Source organism: Trematomus bernacchii, unplaced genomic scaffold (genome assembly GCF_902827165.1).
Source record: "Trematomus bernacchii unplaced genomic scaffold, fTreBer1.1, whole genome shotgun sequence".
In the NCBI taxonomy this organism is placed as follows: domain Eukaryota; kingdom Metazoa; phylum Chordata; class Actinopteri; order Perciformes; family Nototheniidae; genus Trematomus; species Trematomus bernacchii.
Genome location: NW_022987624.1, coordinates 141,637 through 161,414, shown reverse-complemented (window position 1 = coordinate 161,414; position 19,778 = coordinate 141,637). Strand labels below are relative to the sequence as shown.

The following is a 19,778-nucleotide window of genomic DNA, read 5'->3' as shown; positions in this document are numbered from 1 at the left end:
AAACAAACAGGTTGAAACAAAGATGAAGAAATACTGAAATTATATATCATTCTAAAAGATAAATGGATATCATGTACAGGAAAAACTTTGAGGATAAATCCTGTGACGCACACTTGTGATGATGCTCTATATCACATGAGAGATGCTGGGAGCACTGATGGGAATGAATGCATGTAACACAATGTCACGCTAAATATAGCAGGAGACGTGGTGTGTGTGTGTGTGTGTGTGTGTGTGTGTGTGTGTGTGTGTGTGTGTGTGTGTGTGTGTGTGTGTGTGTGTGTGTGTGTGTGTGTGTGTGTGTGTGTGTGTGTGTGTGTGTGTGTGTGTGTGTGTGTGTGTGTGTGTGTGTGTGTGTGTGTAAGAGATGTGACACACTTGAAGCCTGTTATATGTCGGAGATGACGCACATGTTTTTGAGTGTGTCCATTAATGGCCAATGTGTTCTGTCACAGCATGTCATATGTGTGTGTGTGTGTGTGTGTGTGTGTGTTCACTGTGTTGCCATGGAAACGTTCTCTGTGCTGGTTTTCAGTGCAGAAGTCCGGGGGGACGCAGCTGAAGCTGGTGATGACATTCACAAACTACGGAGAGGCGCTGCTGAAGCCCATGAAGTGAGTCGGAAACACAACAGCTGAGAATCATCTGTGGAAATAAACACAATGAAGCACAAGGGGTAACATATTTAGTTATTTATTAGCCTTTAGACAACTGAGACATTTATTGTTTTTGTAAATACTTGCAAGGACCATCTCTGCTCATCTCAAGTCAATTTTACAGAAATTATTCAGCAATTATTAGGATGATTCATTAATCTTTTAGGTAATTATTCTAAATGAGTTGTTATCCTCTCTAATCTGGAGATGTGCTGCTTATTATATCAAAGTGAATATATTGACTGACAAAACAAGATATTTAAAAGACAACTCACACGACTGGAGTGGTCGTAAAAAATACATTTTTTCTCAAATTTGTTCTCATATTTTCTAGACAAAATCCATGAATCGAGGATAAATGTGTTGATTAATCAACAATGAAATAAACTGCTAGTTGCAGCCGGGCTGGGCACGATGAAGAAAAATATAATATCATGATATTTTGGACCAAATACCTTAAAGATCCCATGTCATGGCCATTTCTACTGATCATAATTCCATTGTTGAGGTCTACTAGAATAGATTTATATTGTGCAATGTTCCAAACTCACATTGGTTTCTCATACAGCATCTCTGTAAAGTATGTGCACTCTCTGTCCTACACGGCTTGTTGGAGCTCCTGCCCCCCCCCCCCCTCCCTATGAGCCCACTGTGCTCTGATTGGTCAGCTCGCCCACTCTGTTCTGATGAGTCCACCACCGTTACAGCGGAACATCAGTGATTATGTGTTACAATAGCCGCTTTCACACCTAGTACTTTGCCGTAGTGCCGGCACTTAGTACCCCCATGGAACTAAGTACAGATCACGTTCACACCGGAATAAGTTCCCTGAGGGAAGATTACGCAAATGAGCCACTGACGTCACTTCGTCTTCTTCTGCTTTGGGTTTAGTGGCAGGCCGCAAACCACTTCACGGCGTATACTGCCACCCGAAGTCCCCGGCCGGAAGTCCCCTGAGTTGGGGAAGCTGCTGGGACTCCCAGCAGCTTCTACTGAAGCCTTCCGAGTAAATCGCCAGAACGCCGACACCTCCTCATCACTCCACCGCTCCCATGTTTTTTTTTGTGTTGCCATAAGTTATTCTCTCTCCGTTGGTGCGCGGGGCTAATGCTAATGCTATTAATGCTAATACCAGCAAATACAATGGCGGCTTCACAAAACTTTTCAGAGTTTTACGGGGCATGGTTTGCAATTCGCCCAGCCAATAGAAATTGGTACTTTTTTCTCCCCAGAATAGTACCACCTCTCTAGCAGGCACTAAAAATGGGGGTAAAAGTTCCCGGCACTAAGTACTATTTTTGGTGTGAACGCACAATAAGGGGTACTAACGGAACTAAACGGGAAAAGTACGGGGAAAAGTACTCCGGTGTGAACGCGCCTAATGGTGTTAGCAACCAGAAAATGACACCAGTAACGACAAACAGATGAGAATGCTGCGTGGGGTCTGGGCGTCGTGTTGGCGGGACGTTGTGGGGCTTGCTGCTGGAGCGGACAGTGTGAGCTGGCTTGCTGGTGTTGTTCCCTGGTTGCTGCATGGGGTCTGCGGGGCGGCGGGACACGGCGAGGCCCGGTGTCTCAGGCTGAGTCCAGGCTGAGAAATCCGCGGAGTTGCAGCTGAGAAAAATAAGGCTGGCTGAGTGTGTGTGTGTGTGTGAGGAGGTCCGCGGATTGGTCCATTTGGATCGTCGTTACGTCACTTGGTTCCCGGAAGAAAAAAATGGAAAAAGAACATCTCCAACGAGGCGTTCTGGAGCAGAAAAAGACAGGTCTTTTCTGTGTTAGAGTTTTACTCCCTACAGGGTGTACTTTGAGGGTTTGTGACTCTGCAGACCGTTTACATGCAGAAAAAGCTACTTAACACACAAGGGGACGGGTAATAACCAGAAAAGCATGACATGGGACCTTTAATGTTGATCTTGCAACATTGCCATTTGCAATATTGACGCTTTTACAAAGAAAATTCCCCATGAGAATTTGATAAATAGTCATCAGTAATGTGGATTTAATGAATAAATAAGTAAAGGCAAATAAGGGAAAGGTCTTGTAATTCAGAAACTGACATCTCTTTACTGTAACGCAGCTTTTAAAGGTCCCATGTCATGCTTTTCCGGTTATTACCCGTCCCCTTGTGTGTTAACCTGTTAAGCCCGAGAGACCCCGGTACCGGGGTACTGCCGCAACATCTTGCAGGAAACAGTGTCTGAGGGCATGTTCATTTAATAAAACTATGAATGTTTTATATCCATGTAACGGGAAGAAACTCATCTAACTGATCATTTTAATTTTTTTTTCAAAAGAAAACCCACAATGCTAACACTGAGCCTCTGAATTAGCAACGAGCGAAAAATGCTAACACCTTACTGCACCGAAAGTCACTCACAAAACCTTATTATTTATCTTTTCACCACACCCAACACATCGTTTCACATCGTGAGGTGACACAGAATCTAACGACACCGACATTACCACTGAATTATACGTATTTGCGACGTTATTAGCAAAAACGGGTGACGCTAGGTAGCTAAAAATGCTAACATTTTTACCTTGGCTCTGTAGTCTCTCCAAAGTGGTCTTCAATGGCATTACAACGATAAAAACGCTGCTGAAGTTAATCCATAGGTTAATCTAATGTGTCTGTGTCCCTTTGAAATGATTTCTGATAATCCATAAGCATTAAAACTGCTTTTCCGTTTCCAGATGTCAAAGCTAGAGATAGGTTCACTGAAAATTACATGCGCGAAGCCCCCACCTCTTCTCTTCACAACGTGTGTGTGTGGGGGACTCCCCCTTCGATTCTATTGGCTCTAACGGTCAGAAAGAGGTGTCAACCATCAAAATCGAGCAAGGGGGGCCAGAGATATGGAAAATCCACCCAAATGACCCCAGAAGTGGTTTCTTTTTGCTAAATCTCTTTAAAAAGGTCAAATGTCACTTGTTTTGCATCAATCTTGATACAGGGTACTTATTATATGTTGTACTTTGGATTCCTAAAGCCTTTAGTCTACTAACCCATCATCCAAGGGTGGTTTTCACTATAAGTAAAAAAGAATTTTTGGACGGACACTATAATTTACAGTTTTTTACTATGTAAAATCTGAATTTTCTTTAAAATAAAAAACATCTATATTGATTCTGACTTTTCTACATCCAACTCACAGGTTTATCATTACTTTGAGAAAAAAGATTATTAATTTAACCCTTTTAGAAGTGAAGATATGGTCATTTGTTCTGGGAATGTCATTTTCGAGCCTGAGACCTGAAAAACAGGCTCAGGGCTTAACAGGTTAAGTAGCTTTTTCTGCATGTAAACGGTCTGCAGAGTCACAAACCCTCAAAGTACACCCTGTAGCGAGTACAACTCTAACACAGAAAATAACTGTCTATGCTGCCCCAGAACGCCTCGTTGGACATTTTCTTTTTCCATTATTTTCTTCCTGAGTATGGTGATGTAACGATACCCAGGTCCAAATGGACCAATCCGTGGAGCTCCTCACACACACACTCAGCCTTATCTTTTCTCAGCCGCGGCTCCGTGGATCTCCAGTCACAGTTCGCCACACACTCACGTGTGTGTGCTCAGGCTGAGTTCAGGCTGAGTTCCACGGTGTCTCGCTGTCTCGCAGACCTCACGCAGCAACCAGGAAACGACACCAGTAACCCAGCTCTCACTGTCCGCTCCTCGAGCCTCAAAGGGCGGAGCAGCGAGCCCCGCAACGTCCCGCCAACACGGCACCCAGACCCCACGCAGCATTTTCATCTGTTTGTCATTACTGGTGTCATTTTCTGGTTGCTAACTAACGCCATTGTAACACATAAACACTGATGTTCTGCTGTAACGGTGGTGGACTCATCAGAACAGAGTGGGCGAGCTGACCAATCAGAGCACAGTGGGCTCATAGGGAGGGGGGGAAGGAGCTCCAACAAGGCGTGTAGGACAGAGAGTGAATACACATGCTATACAGAGATGCTGTTTGAGAAACCAATGTGAGTTTGGAACATTGAACAATGTAAATGTATTCTAGTAGACCTCAACAATGGAATTATGATCAGTAGAAATGGCCATGACATGGGACCTTTAACACCAGGAAAAGACACATATATTATGATATCTGAAATCTAAGACGATGTCTAGTCTCATTTCATAATATTTGACATATCAATATATCCCCAGCTCTATTCAAAGCTTTAAGCAGAAAAAGGAGGTTTAACTTGGTGTCAAAATGCATTAAAGTGATGTTGAATGTGTCTCTCTCTGAAAAGGCAGGAGAGAGATGAAGAAACCAACTACAACTTGTACTACTTCTCAGACTTTGAGAGACACAACGCAGAGATCGCAGCGTTTCACCTGGACAGGTAAACATGCTTTCAACACTGCATCAAAGTGTCTCTTTGTGAACTTCTTTTCAAAGGCATGCATTTTTTGTTTTTATCGTGTCAATGTGTGTTGTTCTTCATTGTCTGTATGGTAGGGGTCCAGGTGGTTCCCTGACACCTTTGGCCTTTTCCTTGATTCCTCCTCCTCTCCTCTCTTCCTCTTTTTATTGTATTTAACAAACAAATACATCCCCCCGTCCTCCCCCTCAGGGTGCTGGGCTTCAGGAGAGTTCCCCCTGTTGTTGGGAGGCTGGTGGATGTTGTGGAGGAAATTAAGGACGTGACGACAGACCGTAAACTGGCTCGGACCTTCTTCACTTCCCCAGGTACCGCTCACTCTCCCCTCCACTGATCATCTGACCCTCCTCTGATCATCTGACCCTCCACTGATCATCTGACCCTCCTCTGATCATCTAACCCTCCACTGATCATCTAACCCTCCTCTGATCATCTAACCCTCCACTGATCATCTGACCCTCCTCTGATCATCTAACCCTCCTCTGATCATCTGACCCTCCTCTGATCATCTGACCCTCCACTGATCATCTGACCCTCCACTGATCATCTGACCCTCCACTGATCATCTAACCCTCCACTGATCATCTAACCCTCCACTGATCATCTGACCCTCCACTGATCATCTAACCCTCCTCTGATCATCTAACCCTCCACTGATCATCTGACCCTCCACTGATCATCTAACCCTCCTCTGATCATCTAACCCTCCACTGATCATCTAACCCTCCACTGATCATCTGACCCTCCACTGATCATCTAACCCTCCACTGATCATCTAACCCTCCACTGATCATCTAACCCTCCACTGATCATCTGACCCTCCACTGATCATCTAACCCTCCACTGATCATCTGACCCTCCACTGATCATCTGACCCTCCACTGATCATCTAACCCTCCTCTGATCATCTAACCCTCCACTGATCATCTGACCCTCCACTGATCATCTAACCCTCCTCTGATCATCTGACCCTCCTCTGATCATCAAGTTTCAGTGCAGTGTGAGATACACACATCTGAAATGTTTAGCTCTGACTCTCAATCATTGCTCACATTTTAGCAGAAAGAGTTTTCTTTGACCTCCCTTTCTTTCTACTTTCTTATTTCAAGTGTTTCCTGCTAAACGAACCCTCCTTTGGAGAATTCTAATCTGACCCCACGGTACCTTTTAGTTTTCGCCGAAACTATTCCTCTGTATTAAATCAGTCAAAGTCAAAAGTCAAAGTCAACTTTATTGTCAATCTCAAAATATGTTTGTACACACAGAAAGATCTAAATACTGTTTCCCACAGTCCCGAGGTATAAAAAAACACACATTAAAATTCAAGAACACTCAATATTTACAAAAAAACTAGGGCTGTCAGTCGATTAAAATAGTTAATCGCGATTAATCGCAAATTAATCGCACATTTTGTATCTGTTCTAAATGTACCTTAGAGGGATATTTTTCAAGTTTTTAATACTCTTATCAACATATGAGTGGACAAATATGCTTTATATGTTTGTTTATTATCATTTGAACAATGACAAATATTCTCATGAATATTAAACACAACAACCTGGAACCTCTCTCATACAATAATGTGTGTGTGTGTGTGTGTGTGTGTGTGTGTGTGTGTGAATGTGGAGACACTGTGATGGATCGTTGGAGCTATGTGCAGCTCAAGGCATATATGCTCGAACGGGAGCTGCCTGGACGCTGCAATCATGTTGTGCGCACTATCCGTGCTGAGTGTGCTGACTTTCCGTACAATGTCCCACTGTCTGGCTACCTGCATAAAGTCAAGTGCTCGGCGCAGTTGTCGGCGAAATGTCGCTCCTCTGTTTTCATTGAAACAGCTCCTTATATCCATTAGCGCAGCTAGCTAGCACCAGATGCTAACAACAACAACAACACGTAAGGTGTGCCTTGCTCGCCCCACACATACACACACCCTCCCGGTCCTCCCGATGGCCAGTCCGGGCCTGCCGGTGAGCGTGGAAGTGTGGTCTGCCACAAGCGGGCAGCAGGAGCGGGGCTGTCAGCATCAGCTTGTAGATGGTATTTTAAACTCGATGCGCTCTGAAACTACGGGGCGGCCGAGGACAAAAAATACACATGCGTTAATCGCGTTAAAATAATTAGTGGCGTTAATTTTTTTTTGCGTTAACGCGCTATTAACGCATTAACTTGACAGCCCTAAAGAAAACACAAAATAACCGTTTACTTCAAGTGTTTACTTAAATGCACATTAGTTAAGTTTACCTTGTCTTTCTAGGACTTTTTTGGAATCCTCCGTGAACCAGGGTCTTGAAACCAAAACGAATTCCTGTCCCCCATGGTACCTTTTAGTAGTTAGTGTAGATGTGACAATGAAAATCTGGGGTCGCAGGCTCCTCCAACAGAGCAACACAATAAAACAGATACAATAGTGCAAGGAGAGTCTATATACAAGTAATTGGAATATATATAAGTTGCAAACAGATGAATGTTATGGATGTTCTTTAAAGAGTTCAGGTGTTTAGCAGTCTTATGGCCTGTGGGATGAGTCTGGTGGTCTGCTGTCACATCAACATAAAAACCATTGATCATCACCAAAGGTTATTGAACAGTGTTACGTTCCCTCCTAAACTAGGGGTACCAAGGGAAGTTACAAAATATAAAAATAACCGGGAGAAAAATAGAGAGAGGAAAGTGATTTGTGAAAGTTAATGTTTGAATGAATCAAAAATAAAGAGGGCTCTCTAGACAATTTGCACAACAAACTTAAGACAAACTATAAGAACAACTCTCTCCTAAAAGAAAGTGATTAAAGCACTCAATTCACAAAGATGAACTGGAGCACATCTCCTCTCCCTTTGAAGATGTTTTCAATGTCTCAGGATACTGGTGTACATGAACTGCAGTGAATATAGAAACACAAGTCACTGAAGATGTATTCCAAAGTTAACATTTTGTCGAATTTTGGGTTTGAACTATCTGATGGATGAACATGATCCAGGGTCACCCATTCATCTCCTCTGGTGGGAACATTATAGGTGTTACAAAGATGACTAAACCACTCAAAAGTCAATGAAAGTGGTGATTAGCGAGTTTATATTTTTAGATGCTACTGTGGAGGATATCATCGTAAAACACAACATATGATGAAAGTAGTAAAACGGTTGGATTTGACCCGAACACAGGAGGGTTAAAGGAGCCTTTTTCTGTCCAATAACTATAACTCTTAGCTTCCCACTGATATCAGGACAGCGGAGAGTTTACACATCTTGAAAGAAACCCTGTTTGGCTTGTTCATTGATCACTTAAGAGTTGACCTGATGCAGCAGTACTGACAATGGTCTTGTTTGTTGAAGTACATATATCAGCTGTTCTTGTTGTTGTCCTGAGTTTGAATCTTTATGGTTTATTGTTTGTTTAGAAGAATCAGAATCAGGTTTATCACCAGGTAGGTTGACACGTACGAGGAATTTGACTTGATGTCGTGGTGCATACATAAAGACAAAAATGTAAAACACAGGTAGAGAACTATTTTTAGAAAACTATAATAACATAAAAACAATTATTACAAAAATAGTAAAATAAAATATTGCAGTATTTACATTGAAATAGAATAAAATATAAAATATGTGGAGTAAAAGAAAACAGATATTGTCAACATTGTGTGCATTAATGTAATGCATAGAGTCTGCTTTGTGCCTGAGGTAAAGTCAAGTTTAAAGGGGACCTATCATGCAAAATGCACTTTTGTACGTCTTGTATACATGAATATGTGTCCCCGGTGTTCCAGGGAACTCACCAAGTGTCAGAAAACACAACCCTCTCTATTTTCCTCCATACCCAAATCTCTAAAAAAGGGGCTGCAACGGATCTGATAAAAACTGATCCAGATTTGAACACTGTCCTGACGTCAGGACAGTGGCGCTACGGCTATTGGGCCAACTCTCCACCTATCAGGGGAATATGGGGTTGGGCCACGGCCGGCCATTGCCGCTCGAAAGCGCTGGAGACGCTGTAGTACATATGCCAGGCCTGTAAGTGGCGCTGTAGTCTGCCACAAAAGCAGCGAAGAAGACTTCCCGCCCATAGTTACCATGGTTACCCTTCTGTTTATTCTCCGCTGTGGCTTTTTTTCTCCCTCCCCGAGGCAAGCGTTTGCTCCCGCTGCTTTAATTCAATGCAATCCCTCCCCGTCGAGGCAAGCACTGTAATTCTCTCCGGTTAGTCCACCAGCAGATGACAAACACCCACCTCTCCGCCTCTTCCAAGGAACGAGGGGACCGTGCGGCAGAGTTCCAGTTTCAGTTTGTTTCGCCGGTCAAGATGTCCGTTAAAGTTTAAATCTTAAAAAGTGTAAGTTTAAAATTAGAAAAGTGCCGGTCAAAGGTCTTCTTTGTTATTTATTGAGCTTTAAAACAAATGAATAACGACTCTATATAATAAAACACGGAGGACGGAGATCTCTTTTTCTCCCCCTCTTCTGACAGCCCAGCAGCTGATCAGAGCACGTCTCCCCTCTCCTGCAGGGGGGCGTGGTCAGCAGAATCAGACCCGTAGACAGCAAACAGCACATAGAGCGAAATGAGGCATGGCTAAAATGCATGATCTGTTTGGTATTTTGAAAACAGAAACGTATAAATATACCTTATATAGGTATGGCCCTACAATATATCATTTAAATATAGCATGATAAGTCCACTTTAAGTAAATATAACAGCTGTTCCTGTTGTTGTTGTCCTGAGTTTCAGTCTTTATGGTTTATTGCACTTATTGTACGTCACTTTGGATAAAAGGGTCAGCTAAATGCAGGGTTCCAGCGCACACACACACACACACACACACACACACACACACACACACACACACACACACACACACACACACACACACACACACACACACACACACACACACACACACACACACACACACACACACACACACACACACACACACACAGCAGCAGCCCACTCTCTCCTCCCATTGGCTCCCACATAGCTGGAACCCTGGCTAAATGTAATGTAAAGTGTGTCTGTGAATGCTCTCCTTATTCTCTCTCCTTCTCTCCTCTCCTGTGTTCCCCTGTGGCGCCCCCCAGTGGGCAGTGTGTGTTTCTACGGCCAGTGTTCGTACTATTGCTCCACGGAGCACGCAGTGTGTGGTCGGCCCCACCTGATGGAGGCCTCTCTGGGGGTCATGCTGCCCGACCTCTCCCTGGCCCCCCGCCGCACCTGGAGGTCCCCCTGGAGACGCTCCTACAGCCGCATCAAGAAGGCCAAGTAATCATTATAATAATAATAATAATAATAATAATAATAATAATAATAATAATAATAATAATAATTCATTACATTTTCTTTGTAGGTCTTTTCTGTCTCTTTGGGGTCATTTTGAGTACTTTTTTGCCATCTGGAGTCCCTTAAGATTCAAGATTCAAGGCTTTATTGTCATGTGCACATTATCAGAGATGGCAAAAGTACACACATCCTTTACTCAAGTAGAAGTACAGATACTCGTGTTTAAAGGTCCCCTATTATACTGTTTCTCATCAATATATCACAGGTCTCAGATATATCCAGAACCTGTCTCTGATTGGCTGAAACACCAAACAGATCATTGCAGCATCCCACAATCCCCTCTGTTTCAGCCCTGTTTCCAAAGTGCTGATTCTCTGTCTGTTACTTCAGATGAAAATAAGGAGCCCCTCCCCACGCCCCTCTGAGAGAGATTTGGTTAAAAAGAACACAATGGTGCTCTAGGAGGAGATTCAGGTGATAAGGGGGGGGGGGGGGTTACCTTGGTTATGACATCATAAAGTGGCCAACAGGCTCCTCCAACAGTGCAGCATGAATATAGGACATAAAACAAATAACACACATAATAACAGATAAAATGGTGCAAGAGAATGTTTTGAGATGTGCAAGTAAATACAAAATAAAAAATAGAAATAGTGCAAGAAGAGTCTATATACAAGTAAATGGAATATGATATGTTAGATAAATAATTAGCAAACAGATGAATGCTTATGTAAATGTCCTTTTGCAGCAACATATCTCCTCCCCTAAACCTTAAAGCCCAAATATGAGACCAAAGAAGGGTTTAAAATGGATCAAAATAAGATGTCATTCTGGCATCTGAACTATGTGTGTTGCATAAAATGAGACTTGGTAAAGTAAGGGTTTCTTTTTCAGTTAAATTAAATAGAAAACACTTTGACTGACGAGATTAAGGCCTTTTTTCATGCATTCAAAAGTGTGTATTGTAGTGCCGAGATATACAATAAATGCAGTGTTGAGTGAATTGATGTGTGTTCAGGTGGGAGACAGACCCAGATTACTGCTCCTCAGTGAAAAAGAACCCTCCATATAACAAAGGCACGAGGCTGCTGGACTTCATGGATATGGTGATTCTGGACTTCCTGATGAGTACGTAGCAATCAGAGCATTTTAAACGCCTTATTGGTGTTGGCTTCATATTAAATCACATATTAATTTCTATGGCCAAAACCTTTAAAATATGAAAAATGTTAAAATGTATGTTTGTGCCTCAGAAACTCAAACTACGCTTTGCCCTCTAAGAGTTTTTACACACGAAGTTTTGACACAAATACTTTGAGGAGTTCCTGCACTGCTCTGATTTCAGTTTAACTGGATTTTCCTGTGGTTTTACCGACTCTTACCGGGCTCTTACCGGGTTCTTACGGGCTCTTACCGGCTCTTACCGACTCTTACCGGCTTTCACTGGATAAATAAACTCCAGTAAATCGAATATTATGAGCAGTTTGAAAACCACGTGACCTTCCCTTACTTCTGGAGTTAACTGACAGTTACCATGGCAACGCGCCGTCTCCATGGCTACTCCCTGACGGCAGACAGGTAAGAAAGTCTGAAGATAGTTTGTTGTCCTCCTCCTGTTAGCTAGAGAGCTGATTTAAAGTACTTTTTTTTACTTTAGAAACGCCACTAAGTGTTTTCTTGCCACCGTGGAGACGTTACCTGGAGTTCAGCCGTGTTTAAACAGCAGGTGAGGAACAGAGAGAGAGAGTAACGGCTCTGATTCACTGCTGCTAGGAGAGCTAGCTGGCGTTAGCTACCACAAAGTGTTAGCTAACTTTATTTATTCATTTTAAATACAATGTAATTGAAGTGGAATATTTAAATGAAACGTCCTCATTTTGCTGTGAAATGTATTTAAAGTTCTTGAAGTAAATGTAGTTGTAAAAGTATTGGCTGTACAGCAATATGTAGTGAAAGTACTTAAGGTATAGTATTCATTGTGTAGTCAAATATAGTAAAAGTACTTGAACTAAAAGTATTGGCTGTACAGTAATATGTAGTGAAAGTACTTAAGGTATAGTATTCATTGTGTAGTCAAATATAGTAAAAGTACTTGAACTAAAAGTATTGGCTGTACAGTAATATGTAGTGAAAGTACTTAAGGTATAGTATTCATTGTGTAGTAAAAGTACTTGAAGTGTATTGGCTGTACAGTAATATGTAGTGAACGTACTTAAGGTATAGTATTCATTGTGTAGTCAAATATAGTCAAAGTACTACAGTCAAAGTATTCTTTGTGCAGTGAAAAAGGCACCAATGTGGTTATATGTTCAGCATTTGTATAAGAGATGGATAGACTTGATTTATCCCAAGGATTTGTTAAAGCAGCATTTTGATATCATGCTTTTTTAGACCACAAATCATTTATCATTGGGTTTTGATGCTATTTAATTTAGTAATTGTTGGTTACAGTAAATAACTTGTTCTATGTAGACAAAGCTAACTTAATGTAAATCTGTATCTCTGTCTATGTGGTTTGTGGCTTGTTAACATGACACAGGATAGTTCCTACATGCCAATGATTCACACTTCATGTATTTCCCTTTTTGATTTGTCTTTCAGATATACCAGAGTAAATGTAGACCTCCAACACACAGTTTGTATTAGCTAACCTCCTGATGGTGTTCACAGAGAGATGAGCAGCATGTTAGCTAACTCAGAGAAGAGATCCCCGGATGGAGCCTCTCAAAGCAAACACATCTCCAGGTCTGGATCCAGGGTGAAGAAGGGGACTGTTCTTCCTCCTCTCTCCCCTGAACCCCCTCCTCTCTCAGTGCCCAGGCCTCTCTTCAGCCTCCCCCCTCTCCCCTCTGACAGACCTCTCTCTGTGATGGATCTCCCTCGCCTCATCGCACAGGTCGGACCTCAGAGAGCCAGAGGGGACACAAAGTGGAGCGAAGGACCCCGAATGATGGCCTCAGCACTGGGGGCCGACATCCCCATCAGAGCTCCTGATGAGAGCACAGCACACAGGTACTTAGACTTGAATTCATTCATGCAAACATTGGGTATGAGTGTCTTTACTACAAATCTGTGAGAGGCAAGTCAAAATAATAATTCTGGTGATCCGAATTTTGAGTCTGATTTGTAGTTTTCTCAGAATCAGGTTTATAGCCAGGAAGGTTTACATATACAAGCAATTATGTAGGATAACGATAACAAATAGAAAGGTTATAAAAAGCAAATATTTTATAAACAATTTCACATTAAACAAAAGAAGAAACATAAAAAAAAGTAGTACAGTGAATATATGACAATGTACAGTATAATTTATTTTAAAGTGGAGGGCTGTGGAGAAGAGGTATTATTATACAGAAATGTGCAATATTCAAAATGATCACCAAATGTTTTTCTCACTTTCCTCCCAGAGCTTTGACAGATTCCTTATTTATCTAATGTTACATATTTTGCTGATTTATTTTATAGATACAATACTTTTATCACACCAATAATAACGGTATGTAACTGGACAAAGTGTGTCATGGCAGGCCTTCGACACACTGCGTTACATACACTCTGTTTGTTTACACTCTGTTTGTTTACACTCTGTTTTATTGTCTCAGTCTCACAGAGAAAGCTGAATCAATCAAAGTCCCAACATGTAGGGATAACAAGATAACGGCTGTGAAGAATGGGAAACCAGCTCCAGATCCTCTCAGCGGTACAGAGGTGTTTCAAATGTTCACCGAGAGGAGAGGCAGACGAGAGCTGGAGCTGTTCTACCTGAAGGAAGTGGAGGGAGACTCTTACAGGTAACTCAAACAGATATCTGGCACACGTTTGTATAGAAATCCTATAGAGATGTGATCATGTGATAGAGCCAGGTTCATATTCATGTTGTTGACTTATTAGTCAAAGGTTTCCACAGAGGAAGTCTCTTTGTGTCCCTGCATACATTAGAAACATCTGCCATAAGAAGCCATTTCCTGCATGTTTGTAGTTATAAAGAGTGTCTAAATAATAAGCATTGAGATTGAGGCTTTTAGATTGTAGTAAAGTGAGACAGTAACGACATGTGGAGCAGAGTTCCCGTTAGAATATTTTTTTGCCGGTCAACATGTCCGTTAAAGTTGAAATCTTCAGGACAAAATAAGAACAGTGCCGGTCAAAGGTCTTCTTTGTTATTTATTGAGCTTTGAAACAAATTGATATGATTCGATATTAAACAAACAAAATATAGATTAACTACATTATTCAAAAGTGTACAGTAACTTAAAACACGGGAATAATAAACGGAGCGCTCTCTCCCTCTCCTGACAGCCCGTCAGTATCATGCAGCTCGCGGATCAGTAATGAGTGACCCGACAGTAAAACTAAACGTATCTATAACTAGTTTAGGTAGTTTGAGAGGTAATTAAAATAGCTACGTGTGATGTTCTAACCTGAAGTGTGTTTGTTGCTCCGCTCACCGCTGCAGGTGATCATGCAGAGCTGCGTGTCGACTTGTCAGCAGCAGCTGATCTCTCTCTCCCGTCAGATTAGACTCGCGTTTATGTCCATATTGATCAGATCTAGCTAGTTCTAGCTAATGATATGACTACCTGCTTATTAAAAGACACCTAAACAATAAGCGTTGCTATGCAACCGGGTGAGGCCACAAAGTATAGCGCAGCATTATGCATTTGTTTACATGCCCACCCTAACCCAGAGGCATTACCAACAGATCAACGCACAATCAACCCATACAGGACATCTCTTTCTCCACATTAAGTGTTAGACATTATAATTGACTCTTCTTGTCTGTCACATACTCTTCTTGTCTGTCACATACTCTTCTTGTCTGTCACATACTCTTCTTGTCTGTCACATAAGTGGCGCAACTGATGCGGTATTGTGCTAAGGGGAAATTATTTTGACCGGAGGGATTTGGATTTGCCGGTCTTCAGCATATTTTACCGGTCATACTCTGATGTGGGGTTAATAAAATGTCAGAAAAAAGTTAAACAATCTGGAATTTTAACGTCTTCAAATGTCTCCTTTTGTCCAACCAACAATCCAAATCTCACAGATATTTGTTCAACTTTAATCGGCACATTGAAGAAGCTGAAACCAGTGATTTTTGAAATTTAAAGGGGACCTATCATGCAAAATGCACTTTTTTATGTCTTTTATGCATAAATATGTGTCCCCGGTGTGTCAGGGAACTCACGCAGCGTCAGAAAATAAAACCCTCTCTCTTTTCCTCCGTACCCAAATCTCTAAAAACGGGGGAACAACAGAGCTGATCCAGATTTGCGTCCGATATGACGTAATATCTGAAATGTGGACCCACGGCTCTATCAGAAACGTTGCTATCAGAAACAATGCCTGACTGTTTTGGACGTAATATGGTCGGTGTTTACATTAGCATCGCTAACACTCAGAGCTAACCTGTACTGGAGAGCATGTGTGTGAAGAAGCAGGAAATAAAAAGGAACTCACCTTGTGGTATAACCGGCAAGAGAGAAAGCCTTTGAGCTCCATACTGTTTCAGAAAGAATCCTTGATAATCCATGATATGGTGTTTCATCACGGCAGCATTTAGTTTAGACAGTAGCTGCCGGGTCCCGCATGAGCTCAGACCCCTCCTTTTTAAAGCTTTATACCCAAATCAGCCCTTTTGAAACAGGAAGTGAAATAGAGGGATATGAGGCATGGCTAGAATGGGTGATCTGTTTGGTGTTTGGAGCAAAACACTTCAGAGACATGTTTTTTATATATTTGTATATATCTGAGACCCATCATGCTATTACCTACAAATAGCATGATAGGTGACCTTTAAAATATGACTTTAAAGTTAAATAGGTTATAGAACTGATAAATGCTCTCTTGATTGACTGTCGGGTTTATCCTTTAATTTGGAGTTAGCTCCTTTTTGGTTGTGTGCTCTAACAAAGAAGTGTGTGAATGGTGTGTGTGTAGAAACAGGATATCGAGACACAAACAGACAAAGAGAGTGGAATAGACTCCTGGATGTGGATTTGAGGTGTTTTCTCTCCACTAGTCTGAAAGAAGACATGTAGTGGAAGCTGAACAGCCCAAAACATCTACATGTAACTGGTGTTTCTTGCGTTTAAACTATGAATACATCTGAATGTTTCCTCCTTCTTTAGACCCTATGACCTGCGGGTGGTGCCCTGCAGTGCAGCGGGATCTGAACACTTCATCTTCTCTCCTCACTCTGTTCTTCATGTGACACAAAGAGGATATGGAGGACTGCTCAGTCTGTCAGAGTGGTTCAGAGAGTCAGTTCTGTGGAGAGATGTGCAGGAAATCCCCTTCTTCAGAGACTTCACACTGAGGAGAGCTTTCACCAGGTCAGAGGACTCTTTAAAGTAGAGACACTACATACTCATATACACCTGAACATCAGCAGGAGAGGACTCTTTAAAGTAGAGACACTACATACTGATATACACCTGAACATCAGCAGGAGAGGACTCTTTAAAGTAGAGACACTACATAGTGATATACACCTGAACATCAGCAGGAGAGGACTCTTTAAAGTAGAGACACTACATACTGATATACACCTGAACATCAGCAGCAGAGGACTCTTTAAAGGAGAGACACTACATACTGATATACACCTGAACATCAGCAGGAGAGGACTCTTTAAAGTAGAGACACTACATACTGATATACACCTGAACATCAGCAGGAGAGGACTCTTTAAAGTAGAGACACTACATACTGATATACACCTGAACATCAGCAGCAGAGGACTCTTTAAAGGAGAGACACTACATACTGATATACACCTGAACATCAGCAGGAGAGGACTCTTTAAAGTAGAGACACTACATACTGATATACACCTGAACATCAGCCGGAGAGGACTCTTTAAAGTAGAGACACTACATACTGATATACACCTGAACATCAGCAGCAGAGGACTCTTTAAAGTAGAGACACTACATACTGATATACACCTGAACATCAGCAGCAGAGGACTCTTTAAAGTAGAGACACTACATACTGATATACACCTGAACATCAGCAGGAGAGGACTCTTTAAAGTAGAGACACTACATACTGATATACACCTGAACATCAGCCGGAGAGGACTCTTTAAAGTAGAGACACTACATACTGATATACACCTGAACATCAGCAGGAGAGGACTCTTTAAAGTAGAGACACTACATACTGATATACACCTGAACATCAGCAGGAGAGGACTCTTTAAAGTAGAGACACTACATACTGATATACACCTGAACATCAGCAGGAGAGGACTCTTTAAAGTAGAGACACTACATACTGATATACACCTGAACATCAGCAGGAGAGGACTCTTTAAAGTAGAGGCACTACATACTGATATACACCTGAACATCAGCAGGAGAGGACTCTTTAAAGTAGAGACACTACATACTGATATACACCTGAACATCAGCTGGAGAGGACTCTTTAAAGTAGAGATACTACATACTGATATACACCTGAACATCAGCAGGAGAGGACTCTTTAAAGTAGAGACACTACATACTGATATACACCTGAACATCAGCAGGAGAGGACTCTTTAAAGTAGAGACACTACATACTGATATACACCTGAACATCAGCAGGAGAGGACTCTTTAAAGTAGAGACACTACATACTGATATACACCTGAACATCAGCAGGAGAGGACTCTTTAAAGTAGAGACACTACATACTGATATACACCTGAACATCAGCAGGAGAGGACTCTTTAAAGTAGAGACACTACATACTGATATACACCTGAACATCAGCAGGAGAGGACTCTTTAAAGTAGAGACACTACATACTGATATACACCTGAACATCAGCAGGAGAGGACTCTTTAAAGTAGAGACACTACATACTGATATACACCTGAACATCAGCAGGAGAGGACTCTTTAAAGTAGAGACACTACATACTGATATACACCTGAACATCAGCAGGAGAGGACTCTTTAAAGTAGAGACACTACATACTGATATACACCTGAACATCAGCAGGAGAGGACTCTTTAAAGTAGAGACACTACATACTGATATACACCTGAACATCAGCAGGAGAGGACTCTTTAAAGTAGAGACACTACATACTGATATACACCTGAACATCAGCAGGAGAGGACTCTTTAAAGTAGAGACACTACATACTGATATACACCTGAACATCAGCAGGAGAGGACTCTTTAAGCGGAGACACTACATACTGATATACAACCTGAACATCAGCCGGAGAGGACTCTTTAAAGTAGAGACCTACATACTGATATACACCTGAACATCAGCAGGAGAGGACTCTTTAAAGCTAGAGACACTACATACTGATATACACCTGAACATCAGCAGGTGAGGACTCTTTAAAGACACTACATACTGATATACACCTGAACATCAGCAGGAGAGGACTCTTTAAAGTAGAGACACTACATACTGATATACACCTGAACATCAACATGAGAGGACTCTTTAAAGTAGAGACACTACATACTGATATACACCTGAACATCAGCCGGAGAGGACTCTTTAAAGTAGAGACACTACATACTGATATACACCTGAACATCAGCAGGAAGGACTCTTTAAAGTAGAGACACTTACACACTGATTACACCTGAACATCAGCAGGAGAGGACTCTTTAAAGTAGAGACACTACATACTGATATACAACCTGAACATCAGCAGGAGAGGACTCTTTAAAGTAGAGACACTACATACTGATATACACCTGAACATCAGCAGGAGAGGACTCTTTAAAGTAGAGACACTACATACTGATATACACCTGAACATCAGCAGGAGAGGACTCTTTAAAGTAGAGACACTACATACTGATATACACCTGAACATCAGCAGGGAGAGGACTCTTTAAAGTAGAGACACTTACATACTGATATACACCTGAACATCAGCAGGAGAGGACTCTTTAAAGTAGAGACACTACATACTGATATACACCTGAACATCAGCAGGGAGGAACTCTTTAAAGTAGAGACACTACATACTGATATACACCTGAACATCAGCAGGAGAGGACTCTTTAAAGTAGAGACACTACATACTGATATACACCTGAACATCAGCAGGAGAGGACTCTTTAAAGTAGAGACACTACATACTGATATACACCTGAACATCAGCAGGAGAGGACTCTTTAAAGTAGAGACACTACATACTGATATACACCTGAACATCAGCAGGTGAGGACTCTTTAAAGACACTACATACTGATATACACCTGAACATCAGCAGGAGAGGACTCTTTAAAGTAGAGACACTACACACTGATATACACCTGAACATCAGCAGGAGAGGACTCTTTAAAGTAGAGGCACTACATACTGATATACACCTGAACATCAGCAGGAGTGGACTCTTTAAAGTAGAGACACTACATACTGATATACACCTGAATATCAGCAGGAGAGGACTCTTTAAAGTAGAGACACTACATACTGATATACACCTGA

General features: G+C 41.8%; 2 protein-coding genes across 2 annotated transcripts in view; both read left to right on the top strand.

Annotated features, from left to right (window-relative positions):
- Positions 1-19,778, top strand: part of LOC117484391 (extracellular serine/threonine protein kinase FAM20C-like) — a 157,727-nt gene that overhangs the window by 16,746 nt on the left and 121,203 nt on the right. The window contains exons 4-8 of the mRNA XM_034132851.1: positions 536-614; positions 4,917-5,009; positions 5,241-5,356; positions 10,126-10,306; positions 11,343-11,452. Coding sequence (XP_033988742.1) covers positions 536-614; positions 4,917-5,009; positions 5,241-5,356; positions 10,126-10,306; positions 11,343-11,452 — 579 coding nt within the window. The remainder of the gene's footprint in view (positions 1-535; positions 615-4,916; positions 5,010-5,240; positions 5,357-10,125; positions 10,307-11,342; positions 11,453-19,778) is intronic.
- The window catches only part of LOC117484383 (dynein heavy chain domain-containing protein 1-like), a 125,061-nt gene continuing 118,557 nt past the window's right edge, over positions 13,275-19,778 (top strand). The window contains 3 exon segments of the mRNA XM_034132840.1: positions 13,275-13,336; positions 13,927-14,115; positions 16,456-16,659. Coding sequence (XP_033988731.1) covers positions 13,275-13,336; positions 13,927-14,115; positions 16,456-16,659 — 455 coding nt within the window.